General features: G+C 50.4%; 1 protein-coding gene across 8 annotated transcripts in view; it reads right to left on the bottom strand.

The window, feature by feature from the left end:
- The window catches only part of DNMT3B (DNA methyltransferase 3 beta), a 47,502-nt gene extending 24,732 nt beyond the window's left edge, over positions 1 to 22,770 (bottom strand). For 6 of the 8 annotated variants that reach the window (XM_063659566.1, XM_063659568.1, XM_063659570.1 and 3 more), the window contains exons 1-3: positions 22,456 to 22,770; positions 4,131 to 4,278; positions 3,181 to 3,242 (exon numbers count right to left, since the gene is read on the bottom strand). In XM_063659566.1, the coding sequence (XP_063515636.1) occupies positions 3,181 to 3,242; positions 4,131 to 4,272 (204 nt within the window). In that variant the 5' untranslated portion in view covers positions 4,273 to 4,278; positions 22,456 to 22,770. Of the gene's footprint in view, positions 1 to 3,180; positions 3,243 to 4,130; positions 4,279 to 20,036; positions 20,169 to 22,455 lie in introns of those variants that run through there. The other 2 variants (XM_063659571.1, XM_063659567.1) reach the window with 2 other exon arrangements.
- Between the last annotated feature and the right edge of the window lie 3,811 nt (positions 22,771 to 26,581).

Genomic DNA, 26,581 nt, shown 5'->3' with positions numbered 1-26,581 from the left:
ACAGATGCCCCAGAAGCAATGGCATGAAACCTGCACCATGTCATCAGGGCTTCCTCGTGCAGGCCTCACACCTCACACCAAGCCCAACATAAGCCAAACACAAAAGCTGAAGCAGCGAGCAGCTAGGTCTGGCTGGAGTGTTAAGCACTTGCCTTCACTCACCAACTGTGTGGCTTTGAGTCCATTTCCCTCATTTTAAAATTGGAATAACAGTACTTCCCTCATAGCACAACAGGGTTACATCAAGAATCAAATAATATGCCGGGTGTGGTGGCTCATACCTGTAATCCCAACACTTTGGGAGTCTGGGGCAGACTGAGGTCACCTGAGGTCACCAGACCAGCCTGGCCAAGATGGTGAAACCCCGTCTCTACTAAGAATACAAAAATTAGGCCAGGTGTGTAATCCCAACACTTTGGGAGGCCGACGCGGGTGGATCACCTGAGGTCAGGAGTTCAAGACCAGCCTGGCCAATATGGAGAAACCCTGTGTCTACTAAAAATACAAAAATTAGCAGAGCATGGTGGCATGTGCCTGTAATTCCAGCTACTCATACTCAGGAGGCTGAGGCAAGAGTATCGCTTAAACCTGGGAGGTGGAAGTTACAGTGAGCCGAGATTGCGCCACTGCACTCTAGCCTGGGGAGCAAGAGTGAGACTCCATCTCAAAAAAAAAAAAAAAAAAAAAAAATACAAATACGAATACAAAAGTTAGCTGAGCATGGTGGTACATGCCTGTAAGCCCAGCTACTTGGGAGGCTGAGGCAGGAAAATTACTTGAACCTGGGAGGCGGAGGTTGCAGTGAGCCGAGATCGTGCCATTGCACTCCAGCCTGGGCAACAGAGCAAGACTCTGTCTCAAAACAAAACAAACAAAAAGAAATGTGTGGCCAAGAGATTTTATTACTGTTACTGGTAACTAGCTACCAGAAACAAAACAGCAGTGCTGAGCCTCTGATCCTGCAGCTGCCCTAATTCCTCCCAGGGCTTGGGTTCCTCACCTTCTGAGTCCCCTAAGTAGGTTGGCCACCACAAAGAGAATAGAAGCCGAGGGTGAGTTTTCATTGCCCAGGACTTTTATGACTGATACTGGCTCTGAGCAAAACCAACCCAACTGACAAACTCTACTAAGAATAATTAGGAAACAGACGGTGTCAGTAAAGGAAGGAACACAAAACATGATGGGAAAGATCCAACCTTGGAAAAGTAAATGAAGTAGAAAGCTTGATAATGTAGCAAGTCTTAAAAGACATAATTGTTTGAAATTCTTTAAAATAAGCTTAGACAAGTAAAAAAAATCCAGCTTGTAAAAAAATTCCTTGAGCCCACATAATCCTAACATCAAAACCACAGATATATTTAAAGAAATAAAATCGGCCAGGTGTGGTGGCTCACGCTTGTAATCACTTTGGTGTCACTTTGGGAGGCCGGGACAGGTGGATCACTTGAGGCCAGGAGTTCAAGACCAGCCTGGCCAACATGGTGAAACCCCATCTCTACTAAAAATACAAAAAAATTGGCTGGGTATGGTGATGCATTGCCTGTAGTCCCAGCTACTCGGGAGCCTGAGGCAGGGGAATCGCTTGGGCCTGGGAGGCGGGAGGTTGCAGTGAGCAGAGATTGTGCCATTGCACTCCAGCCTGGGCAACAGACTTCATCTCAAAAATAAATGAATAAAAAAATCATATACCCATTTCATTCATGAATACATGAATAAAATCAACTTCAAAATGCACCATGACCAAGTTGGACTCATTCCAGGAATAAAAAGACAGTTTGCTATACAGTAGTCTCCCCTTATCCAGGGGGGATACATGCAAGACCCCTCATGACTGCCTGACACCTTGGAAGATGGAACCCTATATGTGCTCTGTTTTTGTCTGTATCTACATACCTATGATAAAGTTTAATTTATAAATTAGGCACAGATTAACAACTAATAATAAAATAGAGCAATTACAATATACTGTTAATAAAAGCCATATGAAAGTGGTTTGTCTCTCAAAATATCTTCTTGCACTCTATTCAGGGTTAATCTGTCCTTCCATGGTTTATGACCTGGTGTCTTCCTCCTTTGCACTTTTATGAATGTAGGTTCTATTAGACATTATCTTCTGGAGGAGTCTGGTTTCACTGCAGTCTTAGTTTTGGATGGTTTCGTTTCTCAATCAACTTCAACTCTTCTGAAAATGTAGCAGCAGCTTTTTCATTGGCAAATGCAGCCTCTCCAGTCATTTTTATAGTTTTCAGTAGAAACCTATTCTTGAATCTATGTAACCATCCATTACTTGAAGTAAATGGTTTGGTGTCAGGGGATCCCTTGCTATAGGCTCAATGCTTCCTGGCACAAAGCACTGCTGTCAATCAGAACGTATTTCTGTTCATGTCTTCCACCTACAAATTTAATGCCTTTCCCATCTTAACTACACACTTATCACACAACATGGCCATAACTTTTGCAGTTTGAGGTGCAACAGTAAAACTAGCATGCATTTATTTTTCCTTCTTCATGATTTCACGGCTGGAAGATTTGTTCTTACCAAGGATCTAACAACTTCAGCATATGATTTCTTCTTTCCTTTTTGAGAACTTTCACTTTTTCACTTAAAGGAAACACTTCATGGCTTCTCTTTGGCATAACTGAATTGCCAGCATCACTCCTGCACTTTGGGGCCATTATTAAGTAAAACAAGCATTACTTGAACACAAGCACTGTGATATTGCAACTGATCTGATCACGGAGATGGCTACAAGTGACTAACAGGCAGGTAGCGCCTAAGCGTAGAGATGCTGGGCAAAGACAGAACCAATCCTGGGCAGGACGGAGCAGGACAGTGCGAGATTCCATCATGCCACCAGAATGGTACTCAATTTAAAATGTATAAATTGTTTATTTCTGGGATTTACCATTTAATATTTTCCATTTAATATTTTCAGACGGCAGTTGACTGCAAGCAACTGAAATCGTGGAAAGCAAAATGACAGATAAGAGGGGACTACCATATTAGAGATTTATCAATGTAACTGATCGTCCAGATTGAAAAAATGCCAAATATATGCAGAAAGCGTCTAGCTCGACAACCCTCCACACATTTGCAGAGGCCAGTTTTTATGGGCTTCAGGTTGCCCATATGAAAGCCAAAGTCCCTGAGCCCTGAAAAAGGGAGAGCAGAGACCATACCTGCGTGTAGCTTAGCAGACTGGACACCTCCCTCTTGGAGAGTCGCGAGCTTGATCTTCGGCCTGTAGAGGAAACAGCCAGGAGTCTGTTTTGTGGGGGCAGGCACCAGCCTGGGGAATGGCCTTGTTGATAGGGGCTTTTCTCCGTGGCATGGCCTGGGATCTCCCCTACACTATTGTCAGCCACAGGGATTTGCTCTCAGTCCCTCGGTATCGCTCATCTTCTCCACTGATTTTATTCATAAGACAACAGAGCCCTGGGCCAGGCACGTGACAGGACCCAAAACAACACTGAAGTTACCAAGAAGGGGAGCCCTCCGATTCCTTCCAGCAGGGTGCTGCCCATCCAGGGACCACTAACTACATTTCCAGGAACAATTCACTGCCTGCTGTGTCAGCCGCTTCTCAAGTGCTCCCATGTAGAGTGTGGCTATTGTGGGGAACAATGCAGAAATAGAACCCTTTCACGCTCGCAGGAAGTTCCATGGGATGGCACAGCTGAGAGGACAATGCAGGGCTTTCCAACCCAGCTGGGGCGGGATCCCAAGTGAGCTGACTGGAGCTGCTCAGGGCAGGGTGGAAAGGAAGCACACTCCAGACCTCCTCCTCCCAACCCCAGCCCAGCTCTGAGTAGGGAGAGGGTCCCACTGCAGAAGGGCTCTCCGAGGGCCATGCCGAGACCACCCCTGTCATGACTGGCAGAGGACAGGGAACCATCACCCTTGTGTCACGCTCAGAGTCCCAGCTGAGATGAGAGTCCCAAAGGGGAGGCCAAGGGCTGCGGGCAGGCGTGAAGGGCTCGACCCCGCACCCCTCCTTGCTAGAGCTCTCTTCCCTCCCGGGGAATTGTGGTGGAGCTGTCAGAGACTCTCCCCAAAGCCTCCAGTGGTCTGCAGTGACCGCTCACTGTGTCAGCGCCTGACACCACCCCAGGCCCCGCTGCCCAGCCACCTCTGATCTCCGGGGTGCGGATAGCCTCCAGGATCGGGGGTGAGTCAGAGGACTGGTCGCTGCAGGCCCCGTTGACGAAGATCGAGTCTTCCCTCCCGCCGGCGTCCTCCTCTCCATTGAGATGCCTGGTGTCTCCCTTCATGCTTTCCTGTGGGAGAAGCCAGAATGGGTGGGGTGGAAGGGAAGCAGGGACACGAGAGGGGCAGTGTTCCCCGAGACGCCCCGCCATGGGCTCTATGTTCTCAGGCCAAGGCCCCAGGATGCATTCTCAGGGTGATGCTCTTGCCCAAGAACCCCACCCAGGCTGCCCCCCATAGCCTCCCCCTCACCAAGCTCGGAGGCTCAGGACTTGGTTCCATGTGGACAGGCTGTCCCGAAGGCTCAGACGCCAGCACCCAGGACAGAGTGGGGAGGCCAGGGCTGGGGTATCAGGCTCAGACTGCTCTGTGCAATTAGCCGGCCCCTTCAAACAATGCCATTTAGGACCTGCCTGTCCCGGCCCGTCCGCCGCCAGCCTCTGTCCCCTCTGGCCCTGGCCCCCTCTCCCTGCTCAGCCTCTGCAGGGGCTCAGGAAGCCAGTGCATTATTTTCCCTCCTGACCCCTTTGTTTGCTCTCTCCCTTCCCCTCAATCTCCAGGTCCTCTTCCCACCCACCCCCTCCTCCCCCACAGAACCGCTTCTCTCCTCTCCATGGCAGCACAAGCCCCGCCTCACCCCATCCTCCAGGGCCCATTGGTCTGCTGGCCTGTCACTCACTCCCCTCCTCCCTCACCAGCTGGGGCTCAGAGTCCCAAGTTCCCAAGGAGGGAAGGATGGAGGCACAGGCAGAAAGCCTGGGGGCAGTTACCAGGAGGGGGACTCCCCAGATCCATTGTAGCCTCACCCTCACCTCTGGGACTTGGCCTCCCCACTACTGCCCCTCCTGGTCAGGTAAATCAGCTAACACACAGGGCCAGGGCCACACTGATGGGTTGGCAGGCTGTATGACCTCTGGGCTGGCCCATTGCCTGCAACATTGTGGGCACACAGATTTTGTTGGATGCAAGAACCTGTATCTCAACATTGTGGGCACACAGATTTTGTTGGATGCAAGAACCTGTATCTCCCTCTAGGGAGACTGGGGAGCTCACCTTCTAGAAAAAGAAAACTGACATACAGACTAGGCTATTCTCCAAAGTCATATAGCCCATCTAAGAGGTGGGGCCAGGATTAGATAGAGAACGAGTAAAAAACTCCAGGGTATAAATCCCAGCTGAAACCGAGTTTTCCAAGTCACTTGCCTTTGCCTTTTGTTCCACCCTTGGTTGGCAAAAATATTATAAAAGCCTAGGCATAATGAGACCCCCAGGCCCCCATCCCTGAGCCACAAACAGCTCCAGGTCACTCACACCACACCCTTGTGTCCTGGAACCGTGCCTGGTAAAAGCTTCCCCAATAAGCTGCTGCCCATATGCACCGGGCCTCCCTGCCTCTGGGCTCCATCGTGGAGACATACCAGCCCCTGCCAGACAACCCGTGCTAGCCTCGCAGTTTATCTTCTATCTGTCCATCCATCCATCCATCCATCCATCCATCCATCCATCCATCCATCTATCTTAGAGACAGGGTCTCACTTGGTCACCCAGGCTGGAGTGCAGTGGCGTGATCACGGCTCCCTGCAGGCTTCAACTCCCAGGGTTTGAGTGATCCTCCGGCTGGGCCCACAGGTGTGTGCCACCAGGTGTGGCTAATTTTTTGTAAAGACAGAGCCTGGCTATGTTGCCCAGGCTGACCTCAAACTCCTGACCTCAAGGGATCCTCCCACCTCAGCATCTCAAACCAGGGTACCTTCTAGAAGCCACACCTTGTATTGCGGGCTCCGAGCTGCACTGGAGCCACTGGCATCGCCCACCAGGGGGCGCCATGAGCTCAGTCTGATGAGCCCAGTGGCGCCCCCAGGCAGAGATGCAATCTGTGGTGGCAGCTCCCAATTCCAGACCCTGCACCTGCCCATTGCATAGGGCAACTGGACCTCTGCTGCTACTCCCTGTGTGGCCCAGGAGCCACGCAGGCTACAGTACCATCACCTGAGAGCTGGTTGGAAGAACTGTTGGAAGTGGGAGCTGGCTGGAGAAATCTCTGGCACTAAGCTAGATGTCCTGAAGCAGGATTTTCTTTTTTCTTTTTTTTTTTTTTGAGACGGAGTCTCCCTCTGCCACCAGGCTGGAGTGCAGTGGTGCGACCTCCGCCAGGCTGGAATGCAATGGCGTGATCTCAGCTCACGGCAACCTCTGCCTCCCAGGTTCAAGTGATTCTCCTGCCTCAGCCTCCTGAGTAGCTGGGATTACAGGCATGCGCCACCACGCCCAGCTGATTTTTGTATTTTTAGTAGAGACAGGTTTCACCATATTGGCCAGGGTGGTCTCGATCTCTTGTCCTCGTGATCCGCCCACCTCAGCCTACCAAAGTGCTGGGATTACAGGCATGAGCCACCGCGCCCAGCCTGAAGCAGGATTTTCACAAGACATTTTAACACACGCAAGTCATGCCTAGGTAATTAATATGCATGTTAAAGCAGCATTGTTCAGATTATAAACATGTGCGCTGATACAGCGCACACAGGCTTTCTGTGCCTCACATGATCCAGGGTATGTGTCAGCACCTGTTAAGGAATTTCCCCTACCAAGGACAGGGGACATGTCTGAATCAGACCAATCAGCTGCTTCTCAGCCCTTTTTCTCCCAAGCCCTGACCCGGAAGAACAGGCTGGCTGACCTATGGCCAGTTCCTATGAGACAAAGCGGCCAGAATCCCAGGAAAGCTGCTGGAGTGTCGGTTCAGAATAATCATTAATTTCAAGCGTTTCACCTCAGGCCAAATCAGTGAACTAAGTAAGCTAGTGGGCCTGGCATAGAGTGGGAGGTGGGGCTACCTGGTGTACCTGGTGTCTTCAGGAGAGTCCACCTCCCCAAAGTGCTCTGGGGGGAGGACACACAGGGTTTGTTTGTGGCCAGGAGCTGGTAGCAGACCAGAGGCCTAGACTAAAGGATGTGACCTCCTTCGCCTTCATCCAGGGCCTGGGGTTCTAATGTGTGCTGGGTTTCGCAGGCAACATTGAACCCCAGTCCGCAGACAGCCCCTAACTGGGTCAACAAGAAGCCAGACAGGAGTCTCACCTCCTAGACAGACCCAGGCTGACAATGATTAACCACCCTGGGCCTTCCCCCAGGGCCTCAGCAGTGCCAACTGGCCACCAGCCTACCCAATGTATGGGCAGCACACCTTCCAAAACCCATATCTCAACATTCAGGAAAAGCCTCAAGCCCCTAGAACAAGACCTGTGGGTACTGGAGAGACAGTCCAGGAAGAAAACCCACAATAAATGGCACTAGCTACCTAGGTGCCCCCCAGGAGCAAGCTGAGCTCTTATATACACTTTCTTCTCGTTGCATAATTCAATGTGATTTCATTTAAAATTCCTTCTGTTTTTATCACCAGCCTACGTTTGTAGTGAAATTAACTACCCTCATTGCCTTATAGCCACAGCTGTGTAGACAGTGCACACCAACTTCAGAACCTGCACCCGTGACTAAAGATGCCCAGCTCAGTTCCTCCCCCACCCCACTTCAGTCTACACGCAGGCCAAGACAATCTAGCCTCGAGGCATGTGCTGCTGTGTTCTCTCAGCCTGGAAGCCCTCCCCAACTCCCTACACCTCCTGCTTCCTTTCTCAGACCTCAAAACCCACAGCTCAAAATCCAGGAATAAAAGCTTCTCTCCTAGGCCTTTCCTCCCACGTATATAAATATATAAAAATCCCCCTAATAAGGTCATCTTTTTTTCAGTGCTTACTCTGTGTCAAGCACTGTTTTGGCTTTACTTATCTTAACTCATTTAACCTTCAAATGTGGTAAGTATTGTTATTCCTGTTTTGCAGATGGAGAAACCGAGACAGAGACTGACATACTACCTCCTTGATCAATATATAGGGGAGGTAAATAACATACAAATTTAACTACATGTTCTTAGAATCAGGACAAGAGAAATTAAATTAGCATCAGGTGTGTACCGGTGGATACAAATCTCGCCCACCTCTTTCTATGTATCTCACTGACTTCATGATTCAAGGCTAGCATTTCCAGATAACATGGCCCCAATCACAAGCCAACTGCTTTATCTAATATGACCTATCCAGAGTGGCGGACATGCTGGATTTATAACTGCATCATCCCACACTGCCAATGTAACATCAAGTAGCTAACAGTTCCCAGGGCCCTACTTACTGTAGGCTGAACACTACCACCATGGATTTTTTTTTTCTTTTTTTAAGATCAAGTCTCTGTCACCTGGGCTGGAGTGCTGTGGCGTGATCTCGGCTCACTACAACCTCCACCTCCCAGGTTCAAGCGATTCTCCTGCCTCAGCCTCCCAAGTAGCTGGGATTACAGGATTGTACCACCATGCCTGGCTAATTTTTGTATTTTTAGTAGAGATGTGGTTTCGCCATGTTGGCCAGGCTGGTCTCAAACTCCTGACCTCAGGTGATCTACTCGCCTTGGCCTGGGATTATAGGCATAAGCCACCACACCCAGCCTGTCTGCCACCTCTTTTAACCCCCACCCCATCCTGGGGCAGGTCTTATCATCCCCCTGCCTTCAACAGGCTCAGATGAGTTAAGCCACCCAGAGAAGTGGCAGTGCCAAATCTCATGCCCAGGCAATCCAGGGCACGTGCCTGGAATTGCCATAACTGAGACAGACAGACAAGAATTACAGAAGTTATGAACAATGAATGCATCACCCATCCCAGGGATGAAGGGAGCTTCGTGGCTGGGACATGATATACCAGCTGAGCGTTTCCCTTCACAGGAAGTGGCTGCCTAACCTTGTGATGAGAGGTGAACTCTGACCCTTTTCCAGAGGCTGGGGTCCAGCATGTCATTCAGGGTGGGCAGCAGTGCTGGGTGGGCCCACCCACAAGGTTCTCCCGAGGGGACTTCCTCATTAGTGCAGCAGGGTGCCTGTGTCCCCACTGAACCAGGTCAGATGTACTCAAATGCAATGTGGCAGACAGAGGGGTAGGTGGCACCCCCAATTAGACTCAGAGGAGGCTCAGGGACTCGCCCCAACCCAGCAATAATGCTGAGAACTGATGTCACTCATTTCCTCCAGGCTGATACCAGCAGCAGAGCTGTTTCAGAGCACTTCGTAAATGTTAATTGCATTAATTAAACCTCACAATGCAGGAAGGGGGGTCACTTTGGTATCTGCCCCAACCCCTGGGGTGCAGTAAAAAATTAAAAACTAAAATCCTACATTCAGTGGAGAGTATTGATTTAAAGAAAAAATAAATAAAAATTCCACCTCCACAGCCTATGTTAGAGAAATCTAGGGCCAGGTGCAGTGGCTCAAGCCTGTAATCCCAGCACTTCGGGAGGCTGAGGCAGGTGGACCACCTGAGGTCAGGAGTTCAAGACCAGCCCGGCCAACATGGTGAAACCCCATCTCTACTAAAAATAAAAAAATTAGGCCAGGCGCGGTGGCTCATGTTTGTAATCCCAGCACTTCGGGAGGCCAAAGTGGGCAGATCACTTGAGGCCAGGAGGTCAAGACCAACCCGGTCTCTACTAAAAATACAAAAAAAAATTAGCCAGTCGTAGTGGTGGGTGCGTGTAATCCCAGCTACTCAGGAGGCTGGGCAGGAGAATCACTTGAACCCAGGAGGTGGGGGTTGCAGTGAGGTTGAGATCGTGCCACTGTACTCCAGCCTGGGCGACAAGCGGGAGACTCCATCTCAAAACAGAAAAGAAAAAAGACAAGACAAGACAACACAAGACAAGACAAGACATGGGAGACCCCAAAAAGACGGGAGGATGGGAAGGAGCAAGGGTTGAAAAATCACCTATCAGGTACAACGTTCACTCTTTGGGTAATGGATACACCAGAAGCCCAACCCCCACCAGTAAGTAATATACCCATGCAACAAAGCACATGTACTCCTTGAATCTAAAAAAAATAGAAAAGGCCAGGCGAGGTGGCTCAGGTCTGTAATCCCAGCACTTTGGGAGGCCAACATGGGCAGATCACGAGGTCAGGAGATCGAGACCATCCTGGCTAACATGATGAAATCCCGTCTCTACTAAAAACACAAAAAATTAGCCGGGCACGGTGGCGGGCGCCTGTAGTCCCGGCTACTCGGGAGGCTGAGGCAGGAGAATGCTGTGAACCCGGGAGGCAGAGCTTGCAGTGCGCGGAGATTGTACCACTGCACTCCAGCCTGGGTGACAGAGTGAGACTCCGTCTCAAAAAAAAAAAAAAAGAAAAAAAAAAGACAACATAAAACAATGCGGTAAGTAAGCCCAGGGAGGGACACCACATCTAGGTGAAGTAGAGAGTGGGAAGGATCCAGGCAGCAGGGACAGCACATCCAAAGGAAAGGGGGCCAGACTCAGGGTGTCCACATTGGCGGCGGCAGCAGAACACGTGCCAGAACACAAGGTCCCAGTACTGTGCTTTTGGTCTGTCTCATAAGGAACTTACCCTAAATTCCAGAAACATCAGATTTACAGAAAAGCAGTAAAAAAAAAAAAAAAAAAAAAAAAAACGCTGCCGGGCGCAGTGGCTCATGCCTGTAATCCCACCACTTTAGAAGGCTGAGGCTTGAGCTTGGGCTCAGGAGTTCAACGCCAGCCTGGGCAATACAGCAAGACCTCTTCTCTATTAAAATATTTCTTAAAATTAGCTGAATGTGTTGGCCTGCCCCTGTAGTCCTAGCTACTCGCCTGCAGTCCCAGCTCCTCGGAGGCTGAAGGGGAATGATCACCTAAGCCTCGGAGGTTGAGGCTGCAGTAAGCTATCGTCATGCCACTGCACTCTAGGCCCAGTGACGGCACAAGACCCTGTTATCAAAAAAAAAAAAAAAAAAAAAAAAGCCCAATATTTCTCTCAAACCCGTTTTATAATCTGTGAAATAAAGTAACCCACCCAATTCACTGGGAAGTTGGTACCAAGGACCCCTACATAGATGACACAGTCATGACACCTGAAGTCACTTATTCTCATGTGCCATCTTGCTACCCAGCACAGCACCACCCCACAAGGCCAATCAAGAAGTATCCACCCCATCACCCTCCACAATTCAGAACGCGTTTGGGGAATTGCTCAGTGCCTCTAGGTCATGAGTACATGTACCACTGTCATCCTACAGTAGAAGCTGGGCCCTTGGCATAGTAAGCAGAATTATCAGAAGAGTGTGTCCATACAAAAAATTAACTGGGCATGGTGGCACACACCTATAGTCCCAGCTACTTAGGAGGCTGAGGCAGGAGAATCGCTTGAACCTGGGAGGCGGAGGTCGCAGTGAGCCACTGCACTCCAGCCTGGGCAACAGTACAGGCTCAGGCTCCATCTCAAAAAAAAAAAAAAAAAAAAAAAAGCCAGGCGCGGTGGCTCATGCCTGTGATCCCAGCACTTTGGGAGGCCGAGGAGGGCGGATCACCTGAGGTCAGGAGTTCAAGACCAGCCTGACCAACATAGAGAAACCCCGTCTCTACTAAAAATACAAAATTAGCTGGGGTGGTGGCACATGCCTGTAATCCCAGCTACTCAGGATCGCGCCATTCCACTCTAGCCTGGGCAACAAGAGCGAAACTCCATCTCAAAAAAAAAAAAAGTGTGTGTCCAAACAGGGAAAAACCAGACAAGTGGCTATCTGCAGACTGTGCATGACACCAAAATACACTCAGATGTTTGTCAGCGCATTGGAATAAAATCATGTCATTACCTTTCAGATAAGTAACAGGAAAAAAAAACTAGGACCATAAAGATCTGAAAAGATATGACAGTAACTTTAGAGTCTAAACTTTTTACCCTTTATACAGAAATCACAAGCACCCTTATGCCCATCGTTCTAGAACTAAATTCCCCTAAAAATCTTCGAAATAGGACCCGTATTCACTTTATAGCCTGCCTTTCACCCCCTCTCCAGAGCTCACTGTAAAGCTAACCTAGCATTAACCTTTTAAGTTAAAGACTAAGAGAATCACTATCTCTTTGCAGTGAAATGCCACAGCTAAATACCACCGTATGACCTACTATCATCACCCCCATACTCCTCACATTATTTCTCATCACCCAACTAAAAATATTAAATACACACTTCCATCTACCCACCTCACCAAAATTTATTAAAATAGCCCCTTACCCTATATCCACTTTGAGAACCCCTTGAAGGGTGTGGCAGCCCCAAGGAGTGGTCAATGGTAACTCGGAGAATGAGGGGCAGCATTGGAGCAGATTCCTAGGCACTGCCATGCCCATCTCCTGTGGCCACCTACCCCTTGGCAAAATCAGAGCCAAGGGCCCTGTCCCCTCCCAAGAGGGCAAAGGAGGTCAATATTCTGGGAAGAGACCCCCTCAACCTTGGCCCCTCCCTCACAGTGGGCTGCACCTGTGGCTTCAACTAAGAACGCCTTAAATCTCAAGTCCACATATCTACACAGTATTTACTCATCTTAAGCCTAAATACCCACACAGCAGGGATACTGGTTTAGTCTTTGGGATAGTAATCTTGACTGTGTCATCTAAAACATCTAATGTCTATATCCTGTTACACAGGATTCTACTGCTCAAAAACCACCCAGTTCAAAGCTCTCGCCAAGGCCTCTGTGCAAGGGGGTTGCTGCAGTCCCATTTGTCATAGCAAACACTGCAATCAAATCACGGTAAAGAGGACTGGTTAACTAAATTACCTGCTTCCACAATAGGGGGCAAAGAGTGCAGTACTTATTGTTAGACCTAAGTTATGTAAAGTGAAAACAAGAAACCTGCATAATACAACATCAATTATTAATGTTTAAGCCATTTCTCACCAGCATTTCTTCTCTAACTATAAAAATTCATACTCAGAAGGAAGGTTTGGGGGGTAACTACCTTAAGCCCATGTAACTTTTACAATCAGAAAACATATAACTTGCCTGTCTAAGAAACATTTATTTGAATTAGGCCACTCAGGTTTAATCAACATAATTATTTGATTATTTGTATATGGTATGAGGTAGGGACCTAATATTTTTCCCCGTAAGTAAAGCCAGACACCTATGAATACATCCCAACTCTATCTCTTATTTGAACTTCCCATATATACCTAGTATGTTTTGAGGCTCAGTTTTCTGTTTGGTATTTATCCTTTACCACTCTTTTTTTTGAGATGGAGTCTTGCTCTGTTGCCCAGGCTGGAGTGCAATGGCATGATCTCGTGTCACTATAACCCCTCACCTCCTGGGTTCAAGTGATTCTCCTGCCTCAGCTTCCTTGGGATTACAGGCGCGTGCCACCATGCCCAGCTAATTTTTGTATTTTCAGTAGAGATGGGGTTTCACTATGCTGGCCAGGCTGGTCTCAAACTCCCGACCTCAGGTGATCCGCCCACCTCGGCCTCCCAAAGTGCTGGGATTACAGGCGTGAGCCACTGCACCCAGCCATTGCCACTACTTTTAATCACTACAACTGCTAGAGCAAGCCTGCAAGCCTTATTGAAAAGTTCATTTTCTCCCTTTAGTTTGTGGTCTCTCATTTCCTGTTCTCTTCTGCTCTCTAGATTTCTTTAAGGGAGCTTAGTTCTTCTACCAACAGATAAAGGCACAGCATTTTTAGTTGTTCCAACATGGATAGACTTTCAAATAAATTATTTCTATCATAACCAGAAAATATGTCCTTGCACACTATGTATTGAAAAGGTAAAAATCACAACACAAAGAAAAGCTAGGCATGTTGTATTCACAGCAAAAAAAAAAAAAAAAAAAACAGATGCCAGGGACAGTGGCTCATGCCTGTAACCCCAGCAATGTGGGAGGCCTAGGCAGGAGGATCGCTTGAGCCCAGGAGTTCAAGATCAGCCTGGGCAACAAAGTGAGACCCCAACACTACAAAAAAAAAAAATTTAGGCCGGGCGCAGTGGCTCACGCCTATAATCCCAGCACTTTGGGAGGCTGAGGCAGGCTGATCACCTGAGGTCAGGAGTTCGAGACCAGCCTGACCAACACGGAGAAACCCCGTCCCCACTAAAAATACAGAATTAGCCGGGCATGGTGGCTGGCACATGCCTGTAATCCCAGCTACTCGGGAGGCTGAGGCAAGAGAATCACTTGAACCCGGGAGGCGGAGGTTGTGGTGAACCAAGATCATGCCATTGCACTCCAGCCTGGGCAAAGAGCGAAACTCCGTCTCAAAAGAAAAAAAAAAATTTAAGGCCGAGCATGGTGGCTCAAGCCTATAATTCCAGCACTTTGGGAGGCTGAGGTGGGCAGATGGCTTGAGGTCAGGAGTTCGAGACCAGCCTGCCTGGCCAACATGGTGAAACCCCATCTCTATTAAAAATACAAAAACTAGGCCGGGCACTGTGGCCCACGCCTGTAATCTCAGCACTTTGGGAGGCCAAGGTGGGCGGATCACCTGAGGTCGGGAGTTCGAGACCAGCCTGATCAACATGGAGAAACCCCATCTCTACTAAAAGAAAACAACAACAACAACAAACAAACAAACAAAAATTAGCTGGGGGTGGTGGCACATGCCTGTAATCCCAGCTACTTGGGAGGCTGAGGCAGGAGAATCTCTTGAACCTGGGAGGCAGAGGTTGCGGTGAGCTGAGATCACGCCATTGCATTCCAGCCTGGGCAACAAGAGTGAAAAATTCTGTCTCAGAAAAAAAAAAAAAAAAATTACAAAAACTAGCCTGATGAGGTGGCGGGCACCTGTAATTCCAGCTACTCAGGAGGCTGATGCAGAAGAACTGTTTGAACCCAAGAGGTGGAGGTTGCAGTGAGCAGAGATCATGCCATTGCACTCTAGGCTGAGTGACAGAGCGAGACTCTGTCTCAAAAATATATATTTTTTTAAATTAACTGAGCATAGTGGTGCACAAGTGGCTGTAGTCGAAACTATTGGGCAGTGGGGGCTGCAGTGGGAGGACCGCTGGAGCATTGGAGTTGAGGCTACAGTGAGCTGTGATTGTAGTACTGAACTCCAGAGACCTGTCTCAAAAAAATTTTTAAAAAGTAAGAAATAACTGCTAGTACGTGTCACAACACAAATAAATCTCAAATATCTCACAGTAAGTAAAAGAACCCAGACTCAAAGGGCTATATAATGTATGGTTCCTGCTTGAATTCAAGAGGCGGAAGTTGCAATGTGACAAATCGTGCCACTGCACTCCAGCCTGGGCAACAGAGCGAGATGCTGTCTCAAAAATAATAATGTATGATTCCATTTATATGACATTCTGGAAAAAGCAGTACTGCAGGGACAGAAAACAAATCTCGAGAAGGAAAAAAGAAATGTCAAAATTAAGGCCTGCAGATAAGGGAACTGCATATATACAAATGGCTTTAAAAGAAGCCCATGATCTCACAAAAAAACCACTTTTCAAAATCTGTCCACAATTACCTCGTGGGGGCTCAGATCTGCCTGCCTCAAGGGTCAAGAAGCAGGCCTGCAAAACAGTCAGCTGCACCCACAGAGAGCACCAAAGCATCTTAACCCAGCACATCTTGTGTGTCCTGCCAGTTATGTGGATTCAGCCATGTGCCAGCAGAGGTTTCGGAAAGCAATTTGCAACAGTGGGCCGGGCATGGTGGCTCATGCCTGTAATCCCAGTACTTTGGGAGGCCGAGGCGGGCAGATCACGAGGTCAGGAGATCAAGACCATCCTGGCGAACATGGTGAAACCCCGTCTCTACTAAAAATACAAAAAATTAGCGGGGCGAGGTGGCGGGCGCCTGTAGTTCCAGCTACTTGGGAGGCTGAGGCAGGAGAATGGTGTGAACCCGGGAGGCGGCGCTTGCAGTGAGCCGAGATCTCGGCACTGCACTCCAGCCTGGGCAACAGAGCGTGTCTCAAAAAAGAAAAAAAAAAAAAAATTTGCAACAGTGTTTTAATGCAGTTCTACTCCTTGCTAATTGTGTGGTTGTAGTAATGATCATATTTAGTACTGAGCAATTCCCCTAATTCAGCATCCTGCTTACAGCTCAGCATGTAACATCCTAGGGCAACATGAGGACACAGGTGAGGTTTGCAAATTCACCCAAGGACTTGGGAAAGCCAGTGCCTAAGCTTGAGGCTCTTCCTCCAGTGCCATTGTCAGGATAGGGCTTCCTTACCCATGGTGCCAAACAACTCCCAGAGTCAGAGAAAATGGCTTGCCTGGAATATAATGAACACTTAAGTCTTCATCACAACCATCTTTTCACAAAAGAGTGGGGGCCTGTAGCTGGCTCAGTGGGACCCTAGTTAGTGCCTCCCCATTCCCATCTCCAGAGCCTCCTGTATCCATTCAGATATGAGTTCTACTAGGCTTCGGAAACCATGATAGTAATTAGGAATCAAAGGCAGGCAAGGGACCAGGCATGGTGGCTCACACCTGTAATCCCAGCACTTTGGGATTACACTTGAGCCTAGGAATTTGAGACTAGCCTGGGCAACATAGCGAGAGCCTATCTCTATAAAAAATTTTAAAATTAGCCAGGCACGGTGGCTCATGCCTGTAATCCCAGCACTTTGGGAGGCCAAGGCAGGTGGATCACCTGAGGTGGGGAATTCGAGACCAGCCTGACCAACATGGAGAAACACCATCTCTACTAAAAATACAAAATTAGCTGGGAATGGTGGTGCATGCCTGTAATCCCAGCTACTCGGGAGGCTGAGTCAGGAGAATTGCTTGAATCTGGGAGGCGGGGGTTGCGGTGAGCCGAGATCCCACCATTGCACTCCAGCCTGGGCGACAAGAGCGAAACTCAGTCTCCAAAAAAAAAAAAAATTAAAATTAGCCAAGCCTGGTGGCTCTCACCTGTAGTCCTAGCTCCTCAGGAGGTGACTGAGGTGGGAGGATCGCTTGACCCAGGAGTTCAAGGCTGCAGTAAGCTGTGATTGCACCACTGCACTCCTGCCTAAGCAACAGAGTGAGCCATGTTGCCATGCTGCCAAGGCCCATCACTGTACTGGCTGCAGCGAACGCCCTACAAAGGCATCAGCACTTCTGCAGGAGCTGGGGCCCAGTGGCAGCCTGGGTTCCAGCCCCAGCTCTGGCCCCAGAACACACATATACAACAGGACACAAATGCTGCTGGAATCCAGAAAAGCCTACTAAGAGAGAGGCCTTCTTCCAAAGGAAGAGTTAGACCATTGACTCCCAAGTCCCCTCCCTCAGCCTGCTGCTCTGGAGACAACCACTCTTCTTCAGCCATGCAGGCTGAGGCTCTGGACAAGAACACGAGACAGATGGGAGCACAGGCTCACACCTGTAGTCCCAGCACTTTCGGAGACTGAGGCAGGATTGCTTGAGCCCAGGAGTTTGAGACCAGCTAGGGCAACATAGTGAGACTTTAATGTTTCTACGAAAAATTTTAAAAATTAGATGAGCGTGGTGGCACGTGACTAAGGTCCCAGCTACTCAGGAGACTGAAGTGGGAGGATACTGGAATGAGCCCAGGAGTTCAAGGCTGCAGTGAGCTATGATCGCACCATTGCACTCCAGCCTGGGTGACAATGCGAGACTTGTCTCAAAACAAATAATTTAAAAAAAAAAAACAAAAAAAAAAACACAAGAGCTTACAGACTGGGACAAGTGGAGGAACAGATGCCAGACTGAGACCTTGCCAGTCTCCTGGCCCTGTAGCCAGACATCCAGGGCAAGGTACTGGAAAATTGAGTATCCCTTAATATTGGAGGGAACACTAAACCCTACAATAGTCTCAGGCAGATAAATGATGTTGTATCCGTAAAACAAGACAAGGACGCCATTAAAAATTGAATTTGGGCCAGGCACCGTGGCTCACACCTGTAATCCCAGCACTTTGGGAGGGAGGCTGAGGTGGGCAGATCGCCTGAGGTTGGGAGTTCGAGACCAGCCTTACCAACATGGAAAAACCCCGTCTCTACTAAAAAAAATACAGAATTAGCCGGGCATGCGCCACCATGCCCGTAGTCCCAGGTACTCAGGAGGCTGACGCAGGAGAATCACTTGAACCCGGGAGGCGGAGGTTGCAGTGAGCCGAGATCACGCCATTACACTCCAACCTGGGCGACAAGAGCGAAACTCCGTCTCAAAAAATAAAAATAATACAAAAAAAAATTGAATTTGGGTGTGTTGGCTCGTGTCTATAATCCCAGCACTTTGGGAGGATGAGGAAGATAGATTGCTTGAGCCCAGGAGACTAGCTTGGGCAATGAGGTGAAACCCCATCTTTACAAAACATACAAAATTTGGCCAGGCATGGTGGTGTATACCTGTAGTCTCAGCTACTCGGGAGGTTAAGGCATGAGAATTGCTTGAACCCGGGAGGCAGAGGTTGCAGTGAGCCAAGATTGCGCCACTGTGCTCCAACCTGGGCAACAGAGCGAGACTGTCTCAAAATATAAATAAATAAGTAAATAAAAAATAAACTAGAGCAGAGGTCATACCTATACTATTTTGTTTGAATGAATGAAAAAATCTGAGTGAAAAGTGACTTAGAGGCCATGTATGGTAGCTCACACCTATAATCCCAAGCCTTTGGAAGGCTGAGGCAGAAGGATTGTTGGACCCAGGCTTTCAAGGTTAGCCTTGGCAACATAGCAAGACCTTGTCCTTATAAAAAAAAAAATTTAAGCATATCTATATCTACGTAGATATAGATATATACACAGTTTTTTTTTTTTTTTTTTTTTTTTTTTTTGAGACAGGGTCTCGCTCTGTCGCCCAGGCTGGAGAACAGTGGCAAGATCTCGGCTCACTGCAACCTCCACCTCCTAGGTTCAAGCAATTCTCGTGCCTCAACCTCCGAGTAGCACGGATTACAGGCATGCGCAAACATGCCTGACTACTTTTTGTATTTTATGTAGAGTCACGGTTTCATCACGTTGGCCAGGCTGGTCTTGAACTCCTGGCCTTAAGTGATCCTCCAGCCTCAGTCTCCCATGTGCTGGGATTATGGGTGTGAGGCAGCACCCATATAAAAGCATGGCCAGGCACAGTGGCTCACGCCTGTAATCCCAGCACTTTGGGAGGCCAAGGCGGGCGGATCAGGAGGTCAGGAGATCGAGACCATCCTGGCGAACACGGTGAAACCCCGTCTCTACTAAAAATACAAAAAAAATTAGCCGGGCATGGCAGCGGGCACCTGTAGTCCCAGCTACTTGGGAGGCTGAGGCAGGAGAACGGCATGAACCCGAGGGGCGGAGCTTGCAGTGAGCGGAGATCGCGCCACTGCACTCCAGCCTGGGAGACAGAGCGAGACTCTGTCTCAAAAAAAATAAATAAATAAATGAAATAAATAAATAAATAAATAAAAAGCAGCCGGGTGTAACAGCCACGCCTACAATCCCAACACTTTGGGAAGCCGAGGCGGGTGAATCACTTGAGGTCAGGAGTTTGAGACCGGCCTTGCCAACATGATGAAACCCCTTCTCAACTAAAAATACAAAAATTAGCCAGGCGTGGTGGTGTGCACATGTAATCCCAGCTACCCAGAAGGTTGAGGCAGAATTGCTTGAACCCAGGAGGCGGAGGTTGCAGTGAGCTGAGATCATACCATTGCACTCCAGCCTGGGTGACAAAGCAAAACTGTCTCAAAAAAAAAAAAAAAAGAGAAACAAAATGCTCACCACCAAGACGTAATAGTACCTGTATCTTCCAGATCCTCAGTTCTATCACCTGTAAAAGGGTCCCAGTGAGAACATGAGCCCCGCAACAAAGGGAAGACATGTCTGCTCAGTCTCTTTTTACAAGAGAGTGGCCTGCACATGAAATGAATTCCATACTTCACCAGCCCTGGTCCACCGTGAAACTGGAAATCATCCTGAAAATTCATGATTTAAAAGAAAAAAACTCCACTCAAGTAGTAGTATGTGCCTGGGCTAAGGACTGGTGTGTGGGGGAGAGCGCACAACCTCATACCTCTGAAAAGTTTCACATTTAGCTGAAACTGGAAAAGACGTCTGAGCCTGGAGGTGAGGCAGCCGGCATAAGAGCTGGTCTAGGAAAAGGAATCCCAAGGTAAGTTTTCCTTGAAGAAATTGCCCAAGCCCCCACTGGCAGCAGGTCCATGGGGCTGCAATAATGAGGGGCGACAGGCACCTCTGGATCACAGGCCACACGTGGCTGGAGGAAGGGAAGGAAGCAGCCTCTCAACCCCACCTCCCTTGCTCCTCCCTTAGACCCCTGCAGCTCCCAGCTACCGTCTTCCCCTCCCCCCATCCTTTGCAAGGGGTGGGGGTTATGTCTACGACTTTAAGAGCAGGATGCCACTAGCCCCAGTCCTTGTCCCTTTGTCTCAGCACTCTCCACCCCAATGGGAAAAGGTAAAGGATCTCACTTAGTTCTGCAATTACACCTTTGCAGTAGGCCCCCATGCGTGGCCGGGAGGGCTTTAAAAACGGCCCCAACCCTTATAAAACAAAACCAAGACTCCGTTCGAAAGGGAACAAAGGCGGTTCTTCCTGCCAACTCCCTAATCGTGGACAATGATTGAGAAAAGCTTTCAGAACTGAGAAAGAAATTGACCACATTCGTGAAGGCAGGAAAAGGAGAGGCTGGCAGGGTGCCTCCCTCCATCCCCAAATCTCAGGAATGGCCACCCTAAAATGAGGGGCCGTTCGTTATTAAGTACGGACATCAACACTCACCATGTGCTGACCCTACACAGGAACTATCCCACTGCCTCTTTACCCAGGCCCAATGTGGTAGAGGCTATTACGCCCAAACATCTGAGGAAGATCAAGGGCTGAAGAGGTTAATTCACGAATAAGACTGGTTTCATCCTTACACAACCTTATTAGTAGGACTATTGCTAATTCACAGATGTAATAATTAAGGCACGGAGAGCAATGAACTTGGCGAGACAGGGTTTAAACACATGCTGAGGAACTAAGAATTATGCTTCCCTAAGGAAAGAAGCTTGCTTAGCCCGTGTGCTAGCTAGTGATTCCAACAACGGCAAACATGTATTGAGTACTTACTGTATACCAACCCTATAAACTAAGTACCATCATCTCAACTCTGGAAGTCCGCACCTGGCGTTTCCAAGGTGGGTGAACCAGAAGCCCCAGCAGGCCTGGTAGAGGAGATAATAGCTGTCTCCCAAAAACTGCCACCCGTCCGCCAAAACCCACCGCATCCAGAACTCAGGAGGCAACTCAAAGTTCATACTCTGCCCTTAATTCCCTTTAATTCAAACACTTCCCAGCTTCGGGGGAGGGTGGAAACACGGGGGCCCAGCGAGCCTCTCTCCTAGACCAGGGGAGGAAAAGGGAGCAGGGAAGGCTGGAGGCGCGGGCAAGAACTGGGCTCGGAACTCCATCCACAGGTGAGATCCTCCAGCGGGTAGCCTGGGCCCAAGGGCAGCGCAGTCTTACAACTTGTTAGGTCTTTCTCCGCTTCCACTTTCTCCCCGATAAAGTGGAGCTCGATACACCCTCCCCATGCAACCACGAGCCGGGAAGCTTATCTTCCAAGAGCTGGTGCTAGAGGTTTTGTGGCCTTAGTGTGCGAGTCTGGGAAGTGGGGCCAGCCGCACACGGGAGTTAGGCTAAGAATGGAAAGTAAGACCCAGGGTAAGCGGCGTGGCCGGGGCAGGGAGGCGCCGCCCCTCCGGCCGGCTCCTCCCGGGCCAGGTGTGCACAGGCAGAGGGCAGCCCCGCTGCGCCCCGCGCTTGGTGGCTCAGCTCGGGAGCACCCTGGGAGGTCGCCCTCTGCCTCACGCCCTCCACGCGCGCACACCCCAGCCCGCGCGAGTCTAAGCCCACACTCACGAGCTCTTTCCTAAAGCTGGGATTGGGGGAAGGGACAGCGCCTCGCCTGAAGACCCCACATCCCAGTTGCAAGGGGCGGACGCCCACCTTCATGGCAGAAACCCCTTCTCACCTCCTCCACCCCTTAACTTTTCCCAAGGCAGAGACCAGGTGAGTACACCCCCTGCCCATGAGCAAAGCCCCTGTTCATGCTCTCGACGGACACCTCCTCTTCCTCGAGTCTGGACCACGGGAAGCCAGCGCGTCCCCCTCCCTGAGAGCAAGCTTCTCTCCTCTTCGGGCTCCTGGAGGCAACAGACGCGTCCCCTCCTCTCGTATCTCCGGTCCCCGTCAGGCGTATGTCTCCCGCGTCCCACCCGCTGTCCCCGTTCCACCCCAAGCAGGGTCCGTGGACGTTTCCTCACCCCCCAAACCCAGCCCGATCTCCAGCCCGGCGGGAGTCCCTCCTCGGGAGGTCCCTGGAGAGGGTCTCTCCCCGGCAGCTTCGGGAGCCCTCGCCGTCCCCTCCCCTAGCAGCCCTCGAAGCAGCCGGCGGCCGAGCCTCCCCGGGGCCCCGGGGCGCTCACCTGCCGCAGGGCTGGCTCGGGCGCGGGTGGGCGGCGGAGCCGCGGGTCGGGGCTGGCTGGCGGGAGGCCGGCGGGCGGCCGTGCAGGGCGCTGGGCTCGCGAATCTCCGGCGCCGATCGCCGAGCTAGGTTTACTTGGGCCACTTAACCCCAGCGCTGCCGGCCGGGCAGCGTTGCCGCCCGCTAGCCCGACTGCCAGGGAGCCGCTCCCGTCCGTCGGGGGGCGCTCGGAGCGTCCACGCGGGCTGCGGCCGCGGAGCCGGGAGCAGCTGCTGCGAGGAAGCGGCGCGGGCCGGACGGGGCAGCGGGAGTGGGTGGGGAGGGGGCGGTGCCGACTCCCCTTGTAGCCCTGGCCCGGCTCTCGCCCCGCCTCCGCCCGGGGCGCCCCCGCCGCAGCCACTCAGATCCCCGCCCGGGCGCGGGGGGAACGGAGGGGCGGGGACGAGGGAAATTTGAAATCGCTCGGAGCCTCCCCTCCGCCCCTCTCCGCGGGCTCCGCCCCCTGGCCCCCTGCCCTCCCAACCCCGGGCCAGTGAAATCACCCTGGGGGATCAGAAGCCCTAAGCGGGAGGGGTGGGGTCAGACTCCAAAACCAGACTCCTTCTGGGGCCCTTTTTCCCGGGCTCCTTTCAACCCGAACGGAGACACACACAGGCCTGGAGGCGGGGGCTCAGAGAGGGCAGGGCCCCCACTGTAGTCACACAGCACCAGAGTCTCCGCTTTAACCCCCACCTCCAGCCGCAGTGCCACCGGGGCGCCGCGGTGCCCCTGCCTGTCATCCTGCTTTGGACCCTCTGCCTCGCCCTTCCTGCCTTCCTTCCACCCAGCCCGGCCTTTGTCAGCCATCTTGAAGGGAGGGGAGGGTAGGGGAGGGGAAAGAAGACCAGCGGGTCTCTGGCTACCTGGGTTCCAGACCCTGCAGGCATGGATGGACTGAGGGAGAAGCCGCCCTCAGGAGGTCTCCCCACCTCTGCCCTGAGATGACCATTGAACCACTGGAAAACAGCACTTCCTAAAATTTATCTGAGCTGGGACTTACATATTTGCTTGTTTACCTGCTTGTGGTCTGTCTCCACGCAGTAAACTAAGGACAGGATGTCAGTAGATGCTCAATAAATGTGTTGAATGATTCAATGATTTATATCGCCTGCAAGCCCCTATAGGAGCCTCCCCTTTCAAGGTATATGCTACCTTAACCCCTCTCTGTCTTCACTCCAACTTCTCTGCTGCTCCTCAATACACAAAACGTTTCCTTGTGATGGCGACTTTGACCTCACTGTTCCCTACATCTGGACATTTCTTGCCCAGATCTTTGCAGGACCAGATTCTTACCCCTCGGTTTTCTCCCAAAAGGTCACTTTCTGGAGAGGCTTTTCCAGATTACTCCACCTGAAGTCTCCTGTGTCCATCACTCCTATCCTATTTCATTCTGTTCCTAGCACTTACCGCGATCTGAAATTGTTTTGCATATCTGTTTTCCTGTTTACATCCCCCTACACACACACACACACACACACACTATGGGAGCAGAAACCACATCTGTGTGTCTCCAAGTGCTTATAGTGGATGGGGGATGCATCAAAAAGGAGCTCAACACAAGTTTGTTGAATGAATGGGCATGGGTTTCCTGCCTTATGGGCTCCAGCTCCCTGAGTTACTCCACAGCTTTCTCCCTGTATCTCTTACCAGGTGAGTAAATGAGTGAAGGGTTAATTCTTTGGATGCTGCAAAAGTGTCTATACTTACTGGATCTTATTCTACCTAAGAGCTTGGGGAGAGGCTAGGGAGATACCAGAGAGAAATGGGCTCAGCTCAGCGCCCTGCCTGGCGCCCAGCAGGGCCTCTTGTGAATGAACAGCAGGACTCCTTGGCTTTCTGGCACAAACATACAAATTGGTGTCCAGTCCATTGGTGCAGGAAGAAGGGGGTCTCTCTGGAGAGGGCCTGTAGCTTGTCTCCACCATCTGGGGCATATCTTTTTTTTTTTTTTGAGACAGAGTCTCGATCTGTCACCCAGGCTGGAGTGCAATGGCACGATCTCGGCTCACTGCAACCTCTGCCTCCTGGGTTCAATCTCCTGCCTCAACCTCCCAAGTAGCTCAGATTACAAGCGCCTGCCACCATGCCCGGCTAATTTTTTGTATTTTTAGTAGAGACGGGTTTTGCCATGTTGGCCAGGCTGGTCTGGAACTCCTGACCTCAGGTGATCTACCCTCCTCGGCCTCCCAAAGTGCTGGGATTACAGGTATGAGCCACCACGCCCAGCCTGGGGCATATCGTTATTGGAAAGAAAACAACATATATAAACAGGTCTGAAGCTGGGCGCGGTGGCTCACGCCTGTAATCCCAGCACTTTGGGAGGCTGAGGCAGGCGAATCACAAGGTCAGGAGTTCGAGACCAGCCTGGCCAACATGGTGAAACCCCCGTCTCTACTAAAAATACAAAAAATTAGCCGGGCATAGTGGTGGGCGCCTGTAATCTCAGCTACTCGGGAGGCTGAAGCAGGAGAATAGCTTGGACCTGGGATGCGGAGGTTGCAGTGAGCCGAGATCATGCCACTGCACTCCAGCCTGGGCAACAGAGCGAGATTCCGTCTCAAAAAAATTAAAATTAAAATTAAATAAATAAACAGGTCTATGGGGAGGCTCCTGGGCCTCTGTGTCTGAACCCCAAGCTAGGAACCCACAGCTAAACTCTGTGTCCTGAATTCTGGCAGAGGATGCCTGTGCCACCACCGGGAACTCCGGGGAGGCCTAGTTGAGATGCCAAAGGGCTGGATTTTCTGGGACCATCTAAACCCAGGAAGAAAAAGTAGAAGATTGGGTGAGCAGGTGGTCTCAGTCCCGTCATTTGGGAAGGAGCAGGAATGCTGGGAGAATGGGTAGAAAAATGGCCTGATATCTCCTCAGAGCACAGAACTTCTTTTCTTTTTTTTTTTTTTTGGAGATGGAGTCTTGCTCTGTTGCCCAGGCTGGTGTGCAATGGCTCAATCTTGGCTCACTGCAAGCTCCACCTCCCGGGTTCATGCCATTCTCCTGCCTCAGCCTCCCGAGTAGCTGGGACCACAGGCGCCCGCCACCATGCACGGCTAATTTTTTTGTATTTTTAGTAGAGACAGGGTTTCACCATGTTAGCCAGGATGGTCTCGATCTCCTGACCTCGTGATCCGCCCGCCTCGGCCTCCCAAAGTGCTGGGATTACAGGCGTGAGCCACCGCACCTGGCCCCCACAGAACTTTTTTACAGTTTTTTTGAGACAGAGTCTTGCTCTGCCACTGCTGGAGTGCAGTGGTGTGATCGCAGCTCACTGCAACTTCCGCCTCCCAGGTTCAAGCAATTCTCCTGCCTCAGCCTCCTAAGTAGCTGGGATTACAGGCATGCGCCGCCACACCCGGCTAAATTTTGTTTGTTTGTTTGTTTGTTTGTTTGTTTTTTGACTGGAGACAGGTTTTCACCACGTTGGCCAGGCTGGTCTGGAACTCCTGACCTCATGATCCACTCGCCTTGGCCTCCCAAAGTGATAGGATTACAGGCCACTGCCGTCCAGCCTTTCTTAACAATTTTCAAAGTGCATTGATCAAATTCATCATCTCATCTAAGTCTCGCTGCCACCCATGAGGATGTGAGGCAGGGAAAACTGGGGGCCCCATTTCAGATGAGACTGAGGCCCAGAGAAGGAAAGGATTACACAGAGTGAGTCAGCTGTGTAATCAAACCTTGACTGAGCACCTACCATGTGGTCACCTTGCAGTATTTACTTAAAATTGTATTTTAGGCTGGGCGTGGTGGCTCACACCTGTAATCCCAGCACTCTGGGAGGCCGAGGTGGGCGGATCACGAGGTCAGGAGATTGAGACCATCCTGGCTAACACTGTGAAACACCGTCTCTACTAAAAAATACAAAAAATTAACTGGGCGTAGTGGCAGACACCTGTAGTCCCAGCTACTCAGGAGGCTGAGGCAGGAGAATGGTTTGAACCCAGGAGGCAGAGCTTGCAGTGAGCCGAGATCGCGCCACTGCACTCCAGCACTCCAGCCTGGGCAACAGAGTGAGACTCTGTCTCAAAAAAAAAAAAATTGTATTTTAACAGATCATAATCATTATAATCATGAAGGTGAGGAATATT

Source organism: Pongo pygmaeus, chromosome 21, assembly GCF_028885625.2.
Source record: "Pongo pygmaeus isolate AG05252 chromosome 21, NHGRI_mPonPyg2-v2.0_pri, whole genome shotgun sequence".
NCBI lineage: Eukaryota > Metazoa > Chordata > Mammalia > Primates > Hominidae > Pongo > Pongo pygmaeus.
This window is presented reverse-complemented; position numbering and strand designations above follow the sequence as displayed.